This window comes from Lynx rufus, unplaced genomic scaffold (genome assembly GCF_022079265.1).
Source record: "Lynx rufus isolate CCGP_SWC_20201006 ecotype Redwood Valley unplaced genomic scaffold, mLynRuf1.p SCAF_23, whole genome shotgun sequence".
Lineage (NCBI taxonomy): Eukaryota > Metazoa > Chordata > Mammalia > Carnivora > Felidae > Lynx > Lynx rufus.
This window is the reverse complement of record NW_025814838.1, coordinates 13251781-13273063: the sequence shown is the minus strand read 5'-3', so window position 1 is coordinate 13273063 and position 21283 is coordinate 13251781. Positions and strand designations below refer to the sequence as shown.

Genomic DNA, 21283 nt, shown 5'->3' with positions numbered 1-21283 from the left:
TTGATGACATCAGTAACTGTAACTTTTAATCCACAGCACAAAAAATTAAAATACTTTTCAACTTGTATTTACCTGGTAAATGCTATTTTTAGTCTTATTCCTGTGTGTTGGACAAAGAACCAAGATCCAGAGAGAGTAAACGAATTTGGCACTTGCTACACAGCAGTGAAGCTGAACTAGAACCCAGGGTTTCCATTTTAATATTTTTGTGTAAATTGGAGCAAAATAAATGTACTGTCTACTTACACGTTTTTAATTTGACAGTCTCTTCAGCAGGCCGCATTTAAGAGAGGTCTCGTACACCTTTTGCCGGTGGCTGGAGCACGATGGATCCCCCAGGGGCACTGGACGCGGAGGATGAAGTGGGGCCGTTAGCCCATCTTGCCCCAAGTCCTCAAAGCGAAGCTGTTGCCCATGAATTCCAGGAGCTGTCCCTGCAGCCCAGCCAGCACCTGCCCCCGCTGAACGAGAGGAAGAACGGTGAGCTCTTCAGCATGTGTGGTGGGAGCTGGATTTAAAGATTCACCCCTTCATGAGTCCAATTGATTCCTGTTTGGTAGTAATTTTTCTTTTTCTTTTTCTTTTTTCTTTTTTTTTGTCAGTTACCCTGGGCAGGCTGTCATGGCGGGGAGAGCCTTGTGGGTTATTGGCTGGTTTTGAGTAACAGGCAGAATTTCACTTTCCATCCAGTTCTTTCATTTATTTCCCCAATAAGTGTCTGGTAGCAGTATTCTCCTTGGAAACAAGCTTTAGATTCAACCATTTTAGTACCAGCAGATTTCATGCTAGAAGATACTGGAGAGTAGCTTCCTGCACTGATCCTAGGGAAGGTTGACTGTGGATTTGACTAGATTCTCCTCCCATTTTTCCCGTCTCCAGTGTGTTGCACCTTAATTTCAAGATTGATAAAATTTAAGCTATCCTAATGATTACTAAGAAAGCAAGAATTTTTTGTTGGAGTGTTTTTCTATTAATCGTTATAGGATATGACCATATTGTCATTCTCTGCCTATCGTTGTATACAAAATGAGTATTTTCTATCCATTTGGTATCTGTTCAGGAAATTTTCATTGATCACAAAGGCTTCCCATCCTCTCTGGAAAACATAATACTGTCCATTTTTAATGTAAATGAGTAAGGATAGATGATAGACACTTATTTTTAATACTTAAAACATAAAAACTAACAAAATGTTAAAATTTATAAACATATCAAGCACTTATATTAAAAGGGCCACATTAAGAATTACAGCTGAATTTCTTTTGCTTTCCACCGTTCTGATGAGTTTTACATTTACAAATAATAGTTTTTAAAAATTGTAGATTTAAAAGCCTGAGGAAATAAAACCGTTCCCTTGTAAAACACTTCCTTTTGTACCTGGTTACTGTTTTTCTGGGTTCTGAGTCCTAACCAGGCCTTTTCATTATTGGCCTCACCTTCTTCAGGAAAGTGGAGAAAAGATGTATGTTATGATTCTTAGTTCTTTAGTACATGTGTTTGGAGTGTATTTGTTCTCCCTTCAAATAAGGCTTCTGGTACTTGTTCTCGGGCATAACCCTTGTCCGCTGTGAGTGGTGAAAAGCAGCATTCTGGCTCAGGTGCTGTCAGGCCCTTCAGGAGGCTGTTGTTGAGCAGTGGCTTTAGAATCTTCCATTTTTCTTAGACAGTGGCTTGGAGAGTATGACCACATTTACTGAAGCATGACCAAATGCGATCAGGTTCACACTGCACATTTGGGCCTGTATAGTGTTCAGATTCTTACCCTCAAAAAATGAGTTGCACTGGTATGAAATTGCAATAACACACAATTAGTCAGGAAAATGGTAGGGAAATGTATCGGGCAAATCTGTACTTCGTGATCGGCTTGACACACCACACCATGTTCTCTTGCAAGAATGTTGCCTTGAATATGTATGCCTGAATGTAAGCTAAGCCCAAATATTAAGTAGCCTCCCCTTATAAACTTTTGGGAAGTGGCGTAAATGGTAAGAATTTTAATTTTTTAATTTAGTTACATGTCCGTAATTAAAATCACATTTTTATGATGCAGTGCAATAATATAGAAGGATGCCTTCATTCACACTAATATTTCATAGAACCATCTGGCTCAGACTCTATCCATGAATCTTTGGGGGAAATGCTTTTTTTTTTTCCTCATCATCAGCAGAACCCCTTGGCATCATGCACCTAGTGCTAAAATCCATGGTGCGTCTTCACTACTGTCTCTTTCGTCTGAGTTACAGCAGCTTTTGAGTATATGTATGACCTGATACCACAGATTTTCTGTCTAAACCACAAGTACCATTGACAAAATGGTGTGTGTGTGTGTGTGTGTGTGTGTGTGTGTGTGTGTGTGGTGTATTGTCATATACTCATAATCTCTATAGCATAATCACTCTTGTGATTTGTGATTGGTTATAACATTTTATGGGGCTGCAGTTCCTGTTTTAGAATGTAATTATCTGTTTTCTGTGAGTACGTAACGTATTCACTGGCTTAAAATGTACAGGGTACCAATGGGTACACAGTGAAAAGAAAGTCACTTCCCAGTCTTTCCCCTGAGCTACATGATTCCTTTCCTGGAGTTCACTATTGTCATTTGTATCCTTTCTGACAGAATTGTATTTGACTACTTTTTTAAAATGAGTTTTTGAAACTGTTCTTTGCAACGACACCTAGTACTTCCGATTTTAAGGTTATAACCTAGGAATAATTAATGTGTTGGCCTTCTCCGACTCCTCCCCCCCGTTTATGATTCTACTAAGATATTTTTATAAACATCCTAAAACTAGCTTTAAATGAAGTTAATTTTTAAGCAAATGTTTTCCTCAAGTACTTTTTTTGTCCAATATTGAGTAAATGAAAGAATATCTTATGAAATGCTATGTAAAGACTCAAATAGCAGACAGTCTCTTCTTTTTTTTTTTAATATGAAATTTATTGTCAGATTGGTTTCCATACAAAACCCAGTGCTCATCCCAACAGGTGCCCTCCTCAGTGCCCATCACCCACTTTCCCCTCCCTCCCACCCCCCAATCTCTTCTTTTTTAATAAGTGACTTCAGGCAGTTAAAAAGCTTACCTTATATTCAGGCATATACTCTAATGTCAGGCTTATGATATATTAGCTTGATTTACATATATATTCCAAGGCATACATGGAATCCTTTGTATAGCTATCAGAAATCTACATTTTTGATAGTTATATGAGTCAAGTGGAATCACATCAAGCAATTATGGAATTAGAAGAAGCATAACTTTCTTACCCTACTGATTTTTTCATGTTTATGCTTCATTTTTAAGTCTTCTTAATGCCCTGTTTAGATTATATCATATACAAAATGTGAATCTTAGCCTCAAAATTAATTAATACAAAAAACTCTTTAGAGTATTACGAAATAGTCCGATTTAGGTATTTTCTTGTGATTGTGTTTCATTGTTAGCCCTAAGCATTTGAATTTCACTTGTTTGAATTATTTCCCTTTCTAGTTGGGGGGAAAATGAAGACACTTCAATTTGGATCAGTGTGTAGAAGGATCATGTCACCAAATAGTTTATAAATAATGAGAGAGAAGTTGACATCTAAGTAATGACTCCAGGATCCTCCCTTAGTTTTGACTGATACTTATGTTGGCAGTGTAGTGGCATAGCAGAACATTCCTACTACTGTAGCACATGTGAAAGATAAGCTGGGGCTGTTCTTTACCCCTGAACGTGTGGCCGGTGGCACCTCCAAAGTAAGACCACCAATTAGGCCATTAATTCTTCCCAAGAAGTGAGTTCTTCCTAAAAGAAATGTGGATATACAGAAGACATAAATGACAGACTTTTACTGAAACAGCGCACACACAGAGGACTTGAGCTTTGTTTTGATGTTTTACACAGTATTAACGTTCCTTCAGATGGTAAACACTGGCAGTAAAGGGGAAATCAGTCCGAGGGACAGTTAGTTGTTTTTTATTGTTCACGTGGGAAAAGCTCAGATGCTGTAAGTTGAATACAGCTTCGTAAAGGCAGGGAAAGGCGAAGTAGATGGAACCGACACGCCTCCAAGAGCTGCAGCCCTCTGTGTTGTGCCCGCACTAGGGGAGACCACAGCCGGAAGGCTTTGGTTCCCGAGGTCATTTGCAAGACCGAGAAGTGTGCTGGTTGGTGAATGTAAGCTTTTGAGTCACTCCCAGCATTGACGATAAAGCAGATAAATTGACATAGATTCCCCTTTTGCACAACAATTTTGTATTTTAACACTTGGGACAGCTCTGAAAATGAGGCACAGTCCAGTCGTGTTCACATGGCCACAGGTAACGCCCCAGGCCGGCTGTCAGTAGTATGGAGTAGGTGGAAAAATAGTGTCTGCTACTTTCTCTTCCGTTTATTAGCAGACTTTTTGAAACTGTATTTACTTGGGAACAGCGTGTTTTAGGCCTCAGTGAAAAGGAGACTTTGTCATTCTTATTTTAAACTTTGACGCTTCTAGTTACCGTACTCGTTGGGTTTTTGATTTCATGGTCCTGTTTTGAATTTTTTTCCCTAAGATTTTCCATCCATTAAATTTATCACAATGGACAGTTTTAGACCATCTCTTGTTCTGCTCTTGAATGATTATACTAAAGAGAAAATAGTCCATTCAAAAGTTTGTTGCACACAAGGGAACACAAGGTAGTTCTTTGCATTAGATTCAATACAGGTATCAATACATTTGCACACAGATAACTTTGCCTTGCCGTGGAACTCGGCTAAAGAAAATTGCTTGCCTTGTACTATAGAAAATAAGTGGTATTTGTTCAAAGCTGATCTTTTCTTCATGCAACATTTCCTCATTCCTCATTAACCTGTTAGGTTTACTGTCACTCTAGGTGTTTGGAAATGCACAAAGGTGGTAAGCATTTGTCTGGACCAGAACCCTGTTCCTTAACAGTATACATGAGATGGGGTGGCCATCTGGAGATTGGTGAGGAAAAGGGAGAATATTTCTGTTTTTCTCTGGAGCAGACAGCCAGACATAAGATTCTCAGAGTGTCATAAGTGGGAAGGAAATAAATAGATGCTAAATAACCAAAACATGTAACTCTAGGATTCTTGCTTTCCCTTTCTTTAACTGGAGGTAATCGAAACAAGTAAGATTCTGTAAAATTCTCTTGTCCTTGGCTTTACTGTTAACATCTTTAGGACCTTAAATATTTAAAATTCTCAGTGATATTAATAAACAGTCTGATACATTTAGATAATTTCCTTTTCTGCTTTGGATGTTACTTAAGAGTATTTAGACTGAGAACAGAAATAGGTATAATTTCCTTAATTAATTTTCCTTAGTTTCTAATAGATTTCTGAGATTAGCCTTTACAGGTAAATACTTAACACAGTTATAAAGTTTAAAAGCCAATTGTGAGCCCCCTGACCACTGTAAAAGAAATTCTTGATTAATTAAGGTGGTTTTCGTATGTTTTGTCTATGACAATCTCTTGAACCTTTCACCATGAAAACAAAGTCATATAAGTAGCTTAAAGGTGAGGTACTCTCTTTCGCAATGCTCTTTACAAAGTCTCCTATTAAACAGCATGCTTTGTTTCACAGTGTAAATGAGCACCTATAACCCTGTCCATCACCTTTTTTTCTACTCTGGGCTTCTTGTTACTGAGGACTTAGCTGGCTTTAGCGCATTGCCTAACACACCCAAGCAGTGTGCGGGTGGAGGGAGGGGGCTGGGCCTTAATCTCACACACTCCCATCTGCAGCTGGCAGGGTCAGAGCACTACCAGAGGCCTACTGAGTCATTGCTGACCGGGTGGATGAAGCTTACGGTTTCAGAAGTGCATCAGCAAGATGGCAGGCCCCAGTTCAGCACGAGCGAAGCCCCATTTTGAGTTATTTATCTAGTCTTTATATTGTGTCCTCTTGCAAACATGCCCTTCGAGTGTTGACAGTTAATGTATATATTAAAAGTAAGATTTAGAACTTAATAGTAATTATCAGTTTAATCTAGCATTATCTTAAAATTATTAAAATGTTTGCCTGGAATTTTTATAAGGATTTTCTAAAGTTACGAGAGTCCTAAAAGTGCATTGTTTCATATATAGATTATTTGAGATAATTTTCATAAAACTAGAGTCTACCATATGACTTATATTAAGCACTGGATCAGCAAATAAACTGACACTAATTTATTAAGAAACGGGCTTTCCTGTCCGTCAGAGGGTAATTTTAATTACCTATACAATGTAAATGATTAGTTAATAAAGATTACTCAACTACAGTACCCTAGTTACTTAGACCTTTCAAGGTACTTGGAATTAAATAGTTGGTTTATAATCAGACCCTGTGCGAGGCCAAAAGACTTCATTAAAATTAAGTAGGGGCTCTTTGTGCCTGTGTGCTCCCCCTAAGCCAACTACAGTGTGACCTCTTTTAGCTAAAAAGGAAGAGAGAGGATAGATACTGGATACCTGCTGTCTACTGTGACTGTTTTGAAAGAGCTCTTAAGTATAGAGAATAGAGTGGGGAAAAGTGGTCGTGATTTTTTTTCAGCCTTTGTTATTTTATTTTAAGATATCAGTAATAAAGCACTTTTGAGACAAACCAGCAAGACAAATATGTTGGAATACCAGACATATTGGAATTTTCTCTTTGGGTTTTAGTCAATTATCACCCTGACTAATTAGCAAATATCATACCCAGTGTTTTTCTAACTCCTTTAAATTAACCCCTGCTGTTGGCTACCCTCACCTGCTGCCCTCACTGTTATTAACAGGAAGTGTAGTCTTTTGGGAGTCAGGACTCCAGTGTCCTCTGCTGACTCAGTCTGTGAGCATGGGTAAGTCTCAGAAGCGCTCTGTGTCACGGTGTGCCCGTTGTAGTACCTGTATGGTAGCTTTCAGCCCATGTGTCCTTCTCTGGCTGCCCTTCCTCATTGCATCATGTGCTCTTATATCTCATTGTCACTCTTGCCTGTGCTGTTCATTGGGCAGCAGAACCAGGAAGAATGGAAGATGACTTCCGTCTCAGCAGGTGGAATTTTCCATAGATACAAGTTAATGATGTCGCTGTGTATCCCATTCCTCAAGGTGTATTATTAAGCATACATGCCAGCTCTCCCAATTAGTCAGACTTTCCCCCAAATTTAAAAAGAAAGAGAAATTGAATCAATTGTGTTGTCCTAAAAAGAAATTTTTTTAATCTAATTTAGGACATGCAGTATCTTCCTATTCACGGTATTTAAGGGTTGGCAGGTATGTGTTAACATTTTTATAGTAAGCATCAGACTATCAAAAGACAATTTTTTAGCTTTGTTTAAAGTCCAGATTATTCATGTTCTATTCTGGTCATCTTTGTGGTTGTTTGCATCAAGGAAATGCTAATAGTTGGGTGTCTGTTTCACAAAACTTAAATTTTTGATACATGATCTCTATGTTTAATGAAGATATAACAAGAAAAGCAGAAAGTCTGATCAACAACTTGCCTTTGGTTCTTGTGGGCTAGTTAAAAAAGTAACATACTAGAATTTGTCAGTACTGTCTGAAGATTTGAGGTTCATAGCTTCAAGATAAGAAACCCTCTTTGACAGAAGCCATGATCCCAACATAGCAGTGAGGAAGTGTGTTGACTGACCGTTTGACGAAAGCACCAGCATGCAGTATATACAAGGGAAAGTTTGCCATACGGGATACTCAGCTCTCCAAAATAGCCTAAAAATCAGCATTTCAGGAGTGGAAGTAGGGACTCTTTTACTATTAGAAAACATTTACTGAATGACCACTGTGTCTCCTACCCTAGAATAGTTCTTAGATTTTAATCCTCTAGTACAACGTTGGCAGTTCACAGCGTAGTGTAGTGTATCCTCATAAAACTGTTGGACACGTAGATCTTTGAAAGCCGTATCTTCAACTATAGACAAAAAAGTAACTCGGAGACGATTCTTGCAGATAACAGAGAGGAAGAAGAACCTAGTTTTAAGGAAGAGGGCTGTGAAAAAATAAAAAGTAAAGAGGGCTGTGGAGCCAAGCATAGAGCCCGCTCTCTTGTACTCGCTGTGTGGTGTCAGACACAAAGTCTGTGTCTTTCGTCCATGAATAGGAATCAAGTTAGATGTACCTCATAAATCGCTGAGAGGCTTCAAATACTAGAGCTCTTGTACAAACTGGCGTGTACATGGGACATCATAAAATACAGTACATGGTATAGGTACCCAGCACGGCCTGCCTGACGTAAAAATACCACGAAAGAGGAAGTATGCACGGTGGTTAAGAGCACCAACTCTGGAGCCAGCCTGTCTGAGCCTAGATCCTGGCCACACCACCACTGGCTTTGGTGGTCTGAGTCTAGATCCTGGCCACACCACCACTGGCTGTGTGAACTTAGACAAATTAGTTATCCTCCCCTTGCCTCGGTCTCCTCATTTGCACAATAGGGACCCTACTATGACCTGCTTCACAGAGTTGCTAGGAAGATTAAATGAGTTCATGTAAGTGAAGTGTTTAGAACAACAAGGGCAAGTAAGTAGCACTTCACAACTGTTTGTTATTGTTATGTATGTTTTGAGCATGTAGTACAGTTGGTCCTTCAACAACATGGGTTTGAACTGCACGGGTCCCCACATAGGCAGGTGGTTTCTGATAGCTAGTATAGTGCCGTAAGTGTATTTTCTCCTCTTCGTGATTTTCTCAATCACATTTTTTCCTCTAGATTTATTGTAAGAGTATGGCATGTAAGACATATAACATATGAATGTGTGTTACCTGTTGATGTCTTAGGTCAACGGTAGGCACTTAAGTTTTGGGGGAGTCGAACGTTATTTGTGAATTTTCAACTGCCACGCTGTATTCCACTTCATATTAAGTGAATATAGTTTTCAGGATTCCACCATGGGTTTTTTTTTTTTTTATTATAGCTTTTAGTGTCTCTTTCAATAGTCGCAGTCATTTCTGCGCCCGTTTTCCACAAGTATTTCTTTTTAAAGATACCAAAATGACATGCAGTTTCTTAATGTCTCTCCATGTACCTTCACAACACTTGAAGAGCAGCTTATCTGATGAGAGCTCAGAGGGCAAGTGCAGTAGGCACTGATTTCCCATGGAGTTTGTCTGTCTTGTTGGTACTGCCAGTTCCCACAATCCTAGCATTCCCTGGGCATCAGTCAGTGTCTGCAAGGAATGATTTTCAAATATTAAAGCATGTGAAAAGACAAACAGGCCAAAACTCAGAGCTCTCTAGGGACCATGACCTCCAAAACAGACTCCGTTCTGACATTTTCACAGGCTGCTTGAAGGAATTCCAGCAGGGCCATTCCAGTTGGTAAACTCCTAAACAAACCCTCTGTCATCAAGGACTGATTTATAGATCTTTCTCCTTCTTATGTACTTACTCTGAAGAGATTAGGATAGTAGATATGGTTGCTCAGACGCTTTTAAGGCATTTGATGTATATGATAAGTATTATACAGAAGACTTGTGGTATTTTGAGGTAGTAAAACAGTCATTTGTTTAAAGAGATTTCTTGCTCTGAGTTGACTTTTAAATTTTTTCTTTTTCCTTTTGATTCCTGGAAATCTATGTTGTAATCACATCTCGCAACTAATTTTTTTTCATTAAGAACCCAATTATTTAGCAAAGAAATTGACTAAATTCGGGAATGACCTTTTAGAAAATAAACATGTATGTATACAATGACATGTTTCATAATGACCTTTGGCATATGTGAGAACAAACAGTTTTAGTGTTGTAGAATATTCTTCTGTGAAATCTTGGTGTGATGGCAGTTGTTTAGATGATGCTTTAAGGTCATTTAGAAGGGGGGCGGGTCTAGAAGTTTTTCAACTAATCTGAATTCTCTTAAAATATTCTATTGTGTAGTATTATACACTTCTTAAAAAAAGCAACGTAGTGCAAAAAATAAATGAGAGGGCCAGAAGCCAAGAGATTTAGAGTCTGAGCAACCTAAGGAAATGGGTAATTGGGATTTATTTGGTTTACAGTTGGCCTTAAACGCTACCAGCCTCATGGTTCTCCAACCTGGAGCATGTATGAAATTCCAGGGCAGAACAGCGTTCTGCATTTGAGGGTCAGGTTTGTTGGAGGTGGTGGGGGGCGGGGGTTGTGTGGTTTGTTTCCTTCTTTGCATGTTTCTTTCTAATGAGTTAATCCTTTGGGTGAAAGTACAAAGTTTTCAGTATTTAACAAATGAATCCTACACAGTGAGAACTTTGTTGTAATTTGATATCTGATTATGTGTAGGATTGTAATATGTTTTAAACAAATTTTAAAATGGGACGCAGGAAATAATTGGTATATGATTTCAACCAAGCCTCTTAATATTAGTGGTACAAATAAACCTCATTTTTATCACATTCTGGGAAGCTTTTAGAAACCCAGCATATTTTAGAGGTCTCCTTGGTAAAAGAAAATGGAAACAAAAGTGACATAGCAAGGTGCTTAGTAACTGGTCACAGGTAGTTACTGAATGTACTAAAGTATTTTGTGGCTCTTGACTGATGTATAAAATGTATATGATGAAAAAGATCTATGTGCTTATATTACTGTTTTTCTCAAACCGAGAATAACAAAGTGATATTTAACTAGACATACTCTTAATATGACAAAGTAGTACTTTTCTAATATATTTTTCTAACATGGATGTTTCTGTCTCTCACTGTCAGTTTCAGTTAGGTAGTCTCTTCATCTTTCAAAACAATGGAACTTGATTCAATAACTTGCTGATAAACTAGTGAAATTTCTGCCTGCATAATTGTGTGCTTGTTTGCTTGTGTGTAGAGTTAGAGTAGCTGCTTGATTGCTTGCTGAATGCTTTTTGAACCCTCAACAGAAACGAAGTTTACAACCTTCAAGAATTTGAAGATTTTATTTGGACACCCAAGTATAATTTGGAGGATTTTCCAGATAAAAGAATTTACACTTAAACCAAGCAGATTGAGCAAGGATTGAAAAAAATTGAAATTTAAAGAAATCCAAGAACTTAGTCCTAAACTGTGAATTTCAGAATCCAGTGGGTTTAGACATAATTTGGTTTTTGTTCTATTACATTGAAACTATGTAACATGTACTCTGTCATAAAAATGTATACATCTCTTAAGTGACCAGGAATGTTTCATGTATCCTTGAGGGTGAAATGTTCTGTAAATGTCAGGTCCTGTTGGTTTGTAAGATTGTTCAAGTCATATATCCTTACTGATTTTCTTACCTCTTGTTCTGTCAGTTGCCCAGAGAGGTATGTTGAAAACCCCAACTAATATTGTGGAATTGTTTATTTTTCCTTTCAGTAATTTTTTCCTTTTCATATTTTGAGGGTCTATTATGTGTTCTTGTTGGATTGATCCCTTTATATTATGAAATACCTGCATCCTTAGTAATGATCCTTTTCCCAAAGTCTACTTTGTCTGGTACTAATATAGGCCTCCTGAGTTTCTTACGGATTGCACGATACATCTTTACCTAGCTTTTACCTTTAACTCATCTGCACCTTTAGATTTAAAGTAGATTTCTTTCAGATAGCATAGAGCTGGATCTTTCTTTTTTTAGTCTAGTCTGACAGTCTCTGTCTTTCAGTTGCAGTGTTTAGATAGATTACATTTAAGGTCATTATTGATTTATGTGGCATATTAGTTATCTATAGCTGTGGAACAAAGTACTTCATACCTTAGCAACTTAACACAAGACGCATTTATTATCTCCTAGTTTGTTTAGGTCAGGAATTCAGGCACAGTTTAGCTGGATACCTCTGTCTCTCATAAGCCTGCAGTCAGGTGTTAGCCAAGGCTGGGGTTTCATCTGAAGGTTCAACTGGTGAAGGATCTGCTTGTAACCTTAGTTATATTGTTGTTGGCAAGATTCAGTTCATTGAGGACTATTGAACCAAGGGCCTCAGTTCCTCTCTGGATGCTGGATGGTGGCTGGAGCCTTGTTCTTTGCCCCATGGGCCTCTCCCGTATGGCATCTTACTTTCTCAAAGCCAGTAAGAGAGATGTGTGCTAGCAAGACCAAAGTGATCTTTTTTTTTCCCCCAACATTTTCTCAACATTGTCCTATTCTTTTGTTTGGAAGCAAATTACTCAAGGGGAAAGGATTATAGAAGACCATAAATACCAGAAGGCAGGGATCATTAGAGGCCACCTGCCACAATTGAATTTAAAATCTATTATTTTGCTATATGTTGTATTTGTCTAGTCAGTTCACTCTTCCTTTATTCCTTTTTTTTTTGCCTTTAAAAAAAATTTTTTTAGTATTGTGTGTATTATTATTTTTACAACATCCTATTAGCTTTACTTTTTTTTCAAATGTTCACTGATCTTTTCGAATGAAGGTCTAATATGCTGCTAATCCTATCCAATAAAATGTTAATCTTAATTTATTTTTATCTCTGGAAGTTCCATTTTGTTCTTTTTTACATTGTCTTTTTCTCTCATCATTATATTCATGTTTTCCTTTAAATACTTGTACATAGTGGGGCACCTGGGTGGCTCAGTCGGTTAAGCGTCTGACTTGTGGTTTCGGCTCAGGTCATGATCTGACGGTTTCATGAGTTCATGCCCCTAATGGGGCTCTGCACTGGCAGGACGAAGCCTGTTTGGAATTCATATTCTCCCTCTCTCTCTCTCTCTGCCCCTCTGCCCCTCTCCCACTCGCACTGTCTCTGTCGAAATAAAGAAACTTAAAGATTTTAAATACTTGTACATAGTTATGGCTGTTAATTCTATTTTTTCAGTAGTTTTTGAGTCTGTTTTTACTGAGAAATTTCTCTCCTGTTAAAGAGACATTTTCCTACCTCTTAGCACAGAGTCCGGTAATCCTTTCATTGGGTGGAACGTTGTGAGTGCTACACTGCTGAGTGGCTGCATTTTGCGTTGTCTTCCTTAAGTGCTGGGACTTTGCTCTGGTAAGAGTGCTGAGCTTTCGGGTCACTCTCAAGGCTTTTTTAAAGCATTGTTAGGAAAGATGTAAGGTAGCATTCCACCAGGGATGGTGCGTTGACTATCAGGCCTTGACCCCCTTTGGGATCTCTGCCAAATGCCCCCGTAAATGCCCCAGGGAGATCGTGTCGCTCAGGCTCGTTTTGAGCTCGAACACCCCAACCTTGTGTGCACTTTGACACATGTTGAGCATACGGCTCCCGGTCGTTGCTTGCCCGGCCCTGTGTAGCTGTGCGCCCTGCTCATCCAGCTCAGGCCTCAGCCAAGACTCAGGGCGCTCCTGTGCAGCTCGCTCTCCGGAGCTGTTGCTCGGCACGGGTCCCTCCAGTTTGGAAATCTGCACGGCGGCTCCCAGCTGTCTCAACTTCCCCTTCAGCTCTCCTCTCTGGCTCATCAATTCCACAAGCCTGACCAGCTCTGTTTGAGGGCTGTGCCCCCAGTCTGGAAGTTACCTGCAGGCCGAAAGCTCGGGCAGGTGTAAGACTCACTGCCATCGTTGCCTTTACCATAGGAAGAGTTCTGTATGGCCTGTGTCCCAGTGTAGGAGAGAGTTCTGTCCAGTTGTGTGGTTTCCTGCGGTGACAGGTGAAGGGCAGTGCGCGTTCTTCCAGCACAGCTGCAAACCGGAGTCTGGACCTGGGGACGCGGCACAAGACCCATGCTTTTCCACGAAGACGTGTTCCTCTCCGAACGCCTGCACCTTGGCCTTCTGACAGGGCCGCAGCCGTGCCGCTCTGCGTTGGGAGCCCCCCCAGACACTCAGACGGTGCTGGGCACGCGGGCTGCTCCCCTCTTGTGGGTCGCTGAATGAAGGAAACCAAATTGTGGATTAAAGGCCGAGGCTGATCGTTAGTGGGGTTCCCATGCCAACCAGCTTTCCAGCTTTTGTTGTGGGCGCAGAATGGTGAGCAAGATTATGGGGAAAGGTGCCATGCTAGACCTTCTTGGCTCGCTCAGAGCCAGCGGCATAGGTACTCGGGGTTTCATGGGGCCATCGGGCTTCTACCGTGAGGAGGGAAGGATTCGCGGGTTGGCAGAAGCCATCCGTCGTTAATAAAGACATGATTACATATTACTTTCTCTGCACAGGGATGTTGAAGTTAAGAAAACTTCTCCTTGCATCAGTATTTGAATTTGACTCAGTTTGGCAAAAGAGTCAGCCTATAGAAGATTTAGAAAATATAACTAAAGATGACATTTTTCTTCTTCCGTGTGAATTAATGGAATTTTCTCCTCAAGAATGTCTAGGTTATATCGAATGGCAAAGCACAGAATTAAGTGGTCCTCATGGTAATTCACCGTGAGTGCAGCCCACCCTCCTCTTCACTTGTCCCACCAACACGTCCCGCCCTCCAGAAAAGAGAGCCTGTGCAGAGGGAAAACACCCTGCAGAGAATTATATCCAGTTATCTACACACACTACTGTCACCTGCTTGCTTTTCTGTGGTGTGCATTTTTCGTAATGCACGTGTGCTGCTTGGATGTCAAGGAAGGAGAAAACCTTTTTTAAAAAATATGCCACATTACATAATGGGAAATATTAGAGTAATTTGTAGCTCATGATTATATTATGGTATTGGGGGGGGTCCTCCTTAGAATCAGATTCTACTCTGGGGTACCTGGGTGGCTCAGTCGGTTAAGCGTCCGACTTCGGCTCAGGTCATGATCTCACGGTCTGTGAGTTTGAGCCCCGCGTCAGGCTCTGTGCTGACAGCTCAGAGCCTGCAGTCTGCTTCAGATTCTGCGCCTCCCTGTCTCTCTGCCCTAACTCACTCGCATTCTGTCTCTGTCTCTCTCAAAAATAAATAAACATCAAAAAAAAATTAAAAGAAAAATCAGATTCTACTTAGAATCAGATTCTCCTCAGAGCTGGGTTGAATGTTCACAGCACATCACAGATTCTCATCCTTTGTGGACAGAGCTTTAAAGGAGAATTTATGTTGATAAAGAGTTGTGCGTGCTATAATAGAAGTGAAGTCGAATATTACTGGGGTCACCTGAGGATCACAGAAACGCGATTTGATCAGTCTCCGTAATCTGGGTCCCATGGTCTATACTTCTGCTTCAACCTGAGGCCCAGAGGTCAAAAGCTGCCACCTTGGTTCACACGGCCACCCTGGCTGTCCCTGTGTGCCCTCATGTGGTTGTCTTACAGTTGCTGAGAAGCCCAAGTGGGTTAGGAGAGAAAGAACAGATACCCGGGGTGTCACTAGTCGTGGGCGGGGTGAAGGAGGCTTGTGTGTCAGAGCTGGCCCCCGAGACCCAGAAGAACAGAGCCCGGGGCAGGTCTGCAGCTCCACTAAATGGCCATCAGGACTGGTTCTCAGTCTTGTTTCGTCCAGGTGATACGTAAACAATAAGATGTGGAAACCCAAAAAATAAGACACCATTGAATAAATGAAAAGTGAAAAGACTATTTCTGAAAATTAGAATCATCAATATATACTCAAACTGTGCATTTTAGAATATATTTGTTTTTTGTCAAATAAGTTTCATATATACAATTCCATTTGATTAGCCCAAATGTTTGAAAACATATTCGAATTATGTGTGAGTGGTCTCAGTACGCGAATGCAGAATCTTTTCCAATAGAATTTTTATTTTTAAGCTCTATGCTTTTTATAAGGTGCTGTTCCCTGCCTTTGCTTTTTTAAGGATTATAATCATGTAAATTAAATACATAACACTTATATTCTGACCTTCTTAGCTACTCTGTCTTCTCACAAAAACAAAACAGTTCATTTCTTACTTCCTTCTATGCTATGATGAATCAAGGTATGTTTTTTTAAAATCCACCTGCAAATAAGGCACCGTGTTAGGTTTTTCTGTGTGTTTCTGCCTATGATTACATTCTTCCCTCTTGTCTGTACCGTAGGCCTGGAACCCAACCTGGCAAATAGCCAAGTTAAAATACTAAATTCGACCAGTAGAGAGAGGGTTTCTTCCTGAAATAGGTCAAGGCATTTTACCTTATGAGGTGGGTTTCAGGTGTTTTCATTTTATAGGACTATAAACTGAAAGAGAGATTAAATAATGCAAGGACAAGCAGCTAAAAAGGAACAGAGTGAAGTTTTAAAGATACAGTTGGTTCTTAGGCTACCTCTCCAGTTATAAAGGGTACTGTTAGAACAGGAAAGATACCTTTATTTTGACTCTCTTTGTTCTAAATAAAATGTATTTCTAAAGTAGACTATTTCAACTTTTATATACAGAAAATAGTTGCAAAGGTATAAATATAATCACATATAAAGCTAAAATTCTAATTAGGATTTTACTTGAGTGGAATAGTGCCCTTTAAAAGCCTGTTGGAGATTAAGTCCTTGTGCAGTCGCCGTCACCCTCTCGGCGTGTGCCGGACAGCCCCGTTGGAGTTTACCCAGCACGAGTGATGGGTGTGGGGGGAGTCTTTGCCCACGGTCCCTCCCACAAATAGGGGCCCCGGGACGTGGTCAGCCCCCTCTTCCACATCACAGCTCACCGCACCCTCTTGTCAGACGCTTGCGTGCTAGGAGCCAGCCAGCCACACAACCGGGCACCATGGTCACCCGGAGCAGAGACCTCGGGCAGTTTTGTGTGTGTCTCTTCATTCCTGCCTCGTGCTTTTGAAGGTACTCAGCTGAATGAATGAAGAAATGTTCAAGATTCCTCTAGTGGTGGATTCCCAACTAGTCATTTTGTTGTTTTTAACCTTCTAAACAAATGTATTTTCGGATTTACCAATAAGATTGAGAGCCTGATAATAGAGCGTGCTGTTGGTGGCAATTTATGTCATATTAAACTGTATGACATTTAAAGACTAGAATAAAAATCTCCTTTTACTCATTCTGTAAATCAATTGTATCTTTGCTGTGGAAAAATATAAAGGGACATTTTTCTGATTTCCTATAGTAGGATAATAATCTTTCTACATGTTCTTTTTAACTTCTAAACTTAGAGCAGTTTATCAACTCTTTATTTAAGAACAGTGTATGGTAAGTTGCAGGCATGCCCGAACATGTCAGTATGACGTGCATCTTCTAACAGTACGTATTTTCTCTTGTGTACCGCATTTGTTATCACCCTCAAAAACTTAACATCGATACAGCGTATACTTAATATATTCCCCATATTCATATTTCACCACTTCTCCCAGTAATGAACGTCCTTTATTGTTTTTTTAAACCAGGATCTAATCTTGTATCATTTTGTGCATTTAGCTGTCATAACCCCTTAATCCCCCGTAATCTAGAACACTTTCTCTACTTTTTTTAAGACTTAATTTTTTCAGAGCAGTTTGAGGTTCACAACAGAAGTGAGAGGAAGGTACAGTGATTTCCCATATGCCCCACACATGCATAGCCTCTCCCATGACGAACGTCACTCACCAGAAGGATTTTACCAAGGCTGACCCTCCATGGACACAGCATAATCACCAAACGTCCATCGTTTACCTTAGGGTTGATTCTTACTGTATATTTCCTGGGTTTGGACAAAAGTATCATGCCATGCATTCACCTTATAATATCACACACAGTATTTTCACAGTCCTGAATGTCCTCTGTGCTCTGTCTATTCATGTCTTCATGCCCCGCCCCACCCCCAACCTTGCAACCACTGATCTTTTTATTATCTCCATAGTTTGCCTTTCCCATAATGCCGTATAATTAGAATCATACAATAGGTAGCATTTTCAGACTGGCTTCTTTCACTTAATAATATGTATTTAAAGGTTCCTCCGTGTCTTTCCATGGCTCGATAGCTCATTTCCTTTTAGTGCTCAGTAATATTCCGTTGTCTGGGTATACCTCACTTTGTTTATCCGTTCAGTAGTTGACCTACTGAAGGACATCTCAGTTGCTTCCAAATTTTGGCATTTATGGAGAAGGCTGCTGTAAACATTTGTGTGCAGTTTTTGTGTAAACGTAAGTTTTCAGTTCCTCAGGGTAAAAACCAAAGAGCATAATTGCTAGATTGTATGGTAAGAGTATATTTAGGTTCATAAGAAGCCACCAAACTATTTTCCAAAGTGGCTACACCATTTTGCATTCATGACCACTTTTTGTTTTTTTTAATGTTTCACAGACTTGGCATTTTTTAAAAGTTGAGGCCATTTATTTTGCAGAATGACCCTCAGGTTGAATTTGTCTGTTTAGGTCCTTCTAATCAGTTCAAGTTACACATTTCAGTGGGAATATTACATAGGTGACATTATGTCCTCAGTGAATCACATCAGAAGATACATGACATTTGTTCCATTACTGTGATGCTCATTTTGATCACTTGTTTAAGGTAGTGTTCAGCTTCTACTTCTCCTATGTAAATGCCCTGTTTCCTTTTTGTAAATATTATCAGTTACAGTATGATTAGTTATAAAGTAGTATGTGAGATAGTACCTTGAGACTTTCTGTTCTCTTTCACAAGCATCTTTCACCCATGCTTTTAATGACAATTTTTGTTTAAATAAATTATTATAAAGGTACTTGATGTTTTCTAATTCTGACATTCCTTTTCTATTAGCTGGCATTCTTCTAGAACCTTCTTTTCTAAGGGAAGTATCACTATGGACTCATAGATTATTTTGTATATTTGGAAAGGTATTATCCATTTCTGTCATCATTTCTGATACACACATTGTCCCAAATTTGGCCAATGAGAGCCTTGTTCATGGGGCTTTTGTGTCCCTTTGACCCATCCCCCTTAATTTTTGAGCCCTTACCTACTTCCTGGCAAAGAATATTTCAGGATCTCCTTATACTTTCATGCCCCAGTCCTGAAATTAGCCCTTTCTGTAAGGATCCCTGGTTCCTTTTATTAAGGTATAGTTTTTAGAAACCAAGATCTGAGAGCTAAGCACATTCATTGTTACTTGGGTGTCGTTGCTTCTTAGCCTTTTCAGTGGACGGAGCTAGCACATTTTTTTTTTCCTTTTAATCATTAGTTACAGCTGGAGAAGCCATGCAGTCTGAAGAATATGAATGAAACCAGAGGATTTACATTTCCACATATCAAGATCTGCTATAACACTAGTCTAGACAGATAAACAGTCTGAGTAGTGGAATAGAATAGAGAAATCAGAAATAGATAGTATTTAGTCACTTAACTCACTACAAAGGTAACACGTACATGCAGTGGGAAAGGGTGGTCTTTTTAAATAAGTGGTTCTGGATTAAATATTCGTTGGATATTTAAATCATACATACATGCAAAAAAATCCAACTCTGAGAGGTAAAGCAAGAAAGCTCTTAGGGAAAAACATCTCCATAACCTTGAAATGAACAAAAATTTCTTAAACAGCATACAGAAAGCATTACTCATAAAAGAAAAATGTGATTGATTGCATTATATTTAAATTAATAACTCTTGTGCACCAAAGGCATCATTGAGAGAGAAACAGCAACCCAGAAGAGTGGGAAGAGAGCATTTTTAATGGATGTGGTTAACAAAAGATTCGTTTCCAGAACATAAAAAGGACTCCTACAAGCCAATATAAAGAACCAGGCAAAAGCCTTGACGCACACGTCACAAAAGAGGGAATCAAACGGTGTGCATATATATAGATGTGTGTCCTTGGGTCATCAAAGCAGCACGGGTGCAAATCTCAGTGAGGCATTACCACATGCCTACTAGGACAGCAAAAAGGGAGAGGAACACACTAGGCGTACCAAGGAGCATAGTGTACGGAACAGGTGGTGGATGTGTAAACTGGGGTAACTATTTTAGAAAACTTCCTCATGTGGGGCGCCTGGATGGCTTAGTCAGTTAAGTGTCCCACTCTCGATTTCGGCTCAGGTCATGATCTCGCGGTTTGTGGGATCGAGCCCTGTGTCAGGCTTGCCACTGACAGCACAGAGCCTGCTTGGGATTCTCTCCCTCTCTCTGGCCCTCCCCCACGCCTGCTCTTTCTGTCCCTCCCCCTTTCTCTCAGAGTACGTAAATAAACTTTAAAAAGTAAAATCTAAACGACAGAAGGAAGTTTGGATAGGGAACCTGTGCATAATTCTAAGTATCAGCAAGTCCACTCCTAGATGTTACTCAGGGGACATCTCTAGCTGTGTTCATCAGAAGCTGATGTATTAATTTGAGTGATGTGGAGGTGTCATCTTCTGTAGGTTCTCTGAGCCATTTCACGCGGCTCAGTCTATGGGGATGCTCACCGCCACGCTGCCTGTTAGAGGGAAGGCCTGGAGGCTGCCAGATGCCCACCCGCAGAAGCCGGTTCATTAGTGACGTACCACACGGTGGCGTAGAGCGCTGGTGATGCGTACACCGCACCTACATGTGACAATATGTGTGACTCTCGCAAAAATGACACGGAGTAAAGGCAGCTAGTCACAAAAGACTGTATATGCTACGATTCTGCTAACGAAGCCCCAAACCAGGTAACACTATGCCGTGGTGTTAGAAACCAGGACAGCAGCCACCCCTATCGGGAGAGAAGTGACTGGAAAGGAAGCACAGCGCAAGAGCTCTTAGGGTACAGGAGATGTTGGGTTCCCTGCGGCCGGTTGCGTGAGCGTGTCCAGTTCGTGAACATCCAGCCAGTAATACACTTATGACATGTGGCTTGTTAGTATGTATGTTAAAATTAAAAGTTAAAAAATTAAAAAATAATAATTTTTAAAGTAATACAAACATTACCTGAGAAACGACAGGAAGATGACGTCTCATCTGTTCCCCCTCCCACCTCCGCTCTCCCATTATTACTTCTTCGTGCTTGTTTGATCTCAGGCGTAATCATCGCCCTCCCTCCAATCATCAGTCTGTCTTTTTTTTTTTTTTTTTTTTTTGGCGATTCAAAAAGCATCTGTGCACGTTTCCCTGCAGATGTCAACGTGTGTATCATCAGGGTTCAGTATTTCTATAAAACGAGCCTATTTTGAGAGCACATCACCTGCACTCTCCTTCTTGAGTTTCTCCACCCCAGTCCATCGCCTGTGCTTCTGCCCGGGTGCTCTCTGAGATGACAGACAGTCTCTCTCAGGTCCCATTCAGAAAATTTCTTGTAATAGTACTGTCTAAGACACTTTGGCCTAATTTTAAGCCAGCTTTCTTATTATGAAATGGTTGCAGTTCTTTATATACCCTTGATACTTGTCAAGTAAGCGTTTCATGCATGTTCTCATAGCGTGCAGCTTCCTTACTCATTTTCACAAAGTGTCTTTTGATGAGGAAAGGTCTCGTTTTTGGTCAAGTCTAATTTATCAATTTTTTATGATTTTTGCTTCCCCCCCACCCCCGCCAAGAAACCTTTGCCTACCCGCGTGCCATGAAAGTATTCTCCTTTATGTTCTTCTAAAGGCTTTTTTAGTTTTTGATTTTACATGTATGTCTGTGATATATTTCAGATTAGCTTTTATGTCTGGTGTGAGGTAGGGGTTGAAGCTCATCT

General features: G+C 40.1%; 1 protein-coding gene across 3 annotated transcripts in view; it reads left to right on the top strand.

The window, feature by feature from the left end:
* The first annotated feature begins 268 nt into the window (after window positions 1-268).
* The window catches only part of MRTFB (myocardin related transcription factor B), a 127269-nt gene continuing 106254 nt past the window's right edge, over window positions 269-21283 (top strand). For all 3 annotated transcript variants that reach the window (XM_047087162.1, XM_047087156.1, XM_047087161.1), the window contains exon 1: window positions 269-480. In XM_047087162.1, the coding sequence (XP_046943118.1) occupies window positions 327-480 (154 nt within the window). In that variant the 5' untranslated portion in view covers window positions 269-326. The remainder of the gene's footprint in view (window positions 481-21283) is intronic.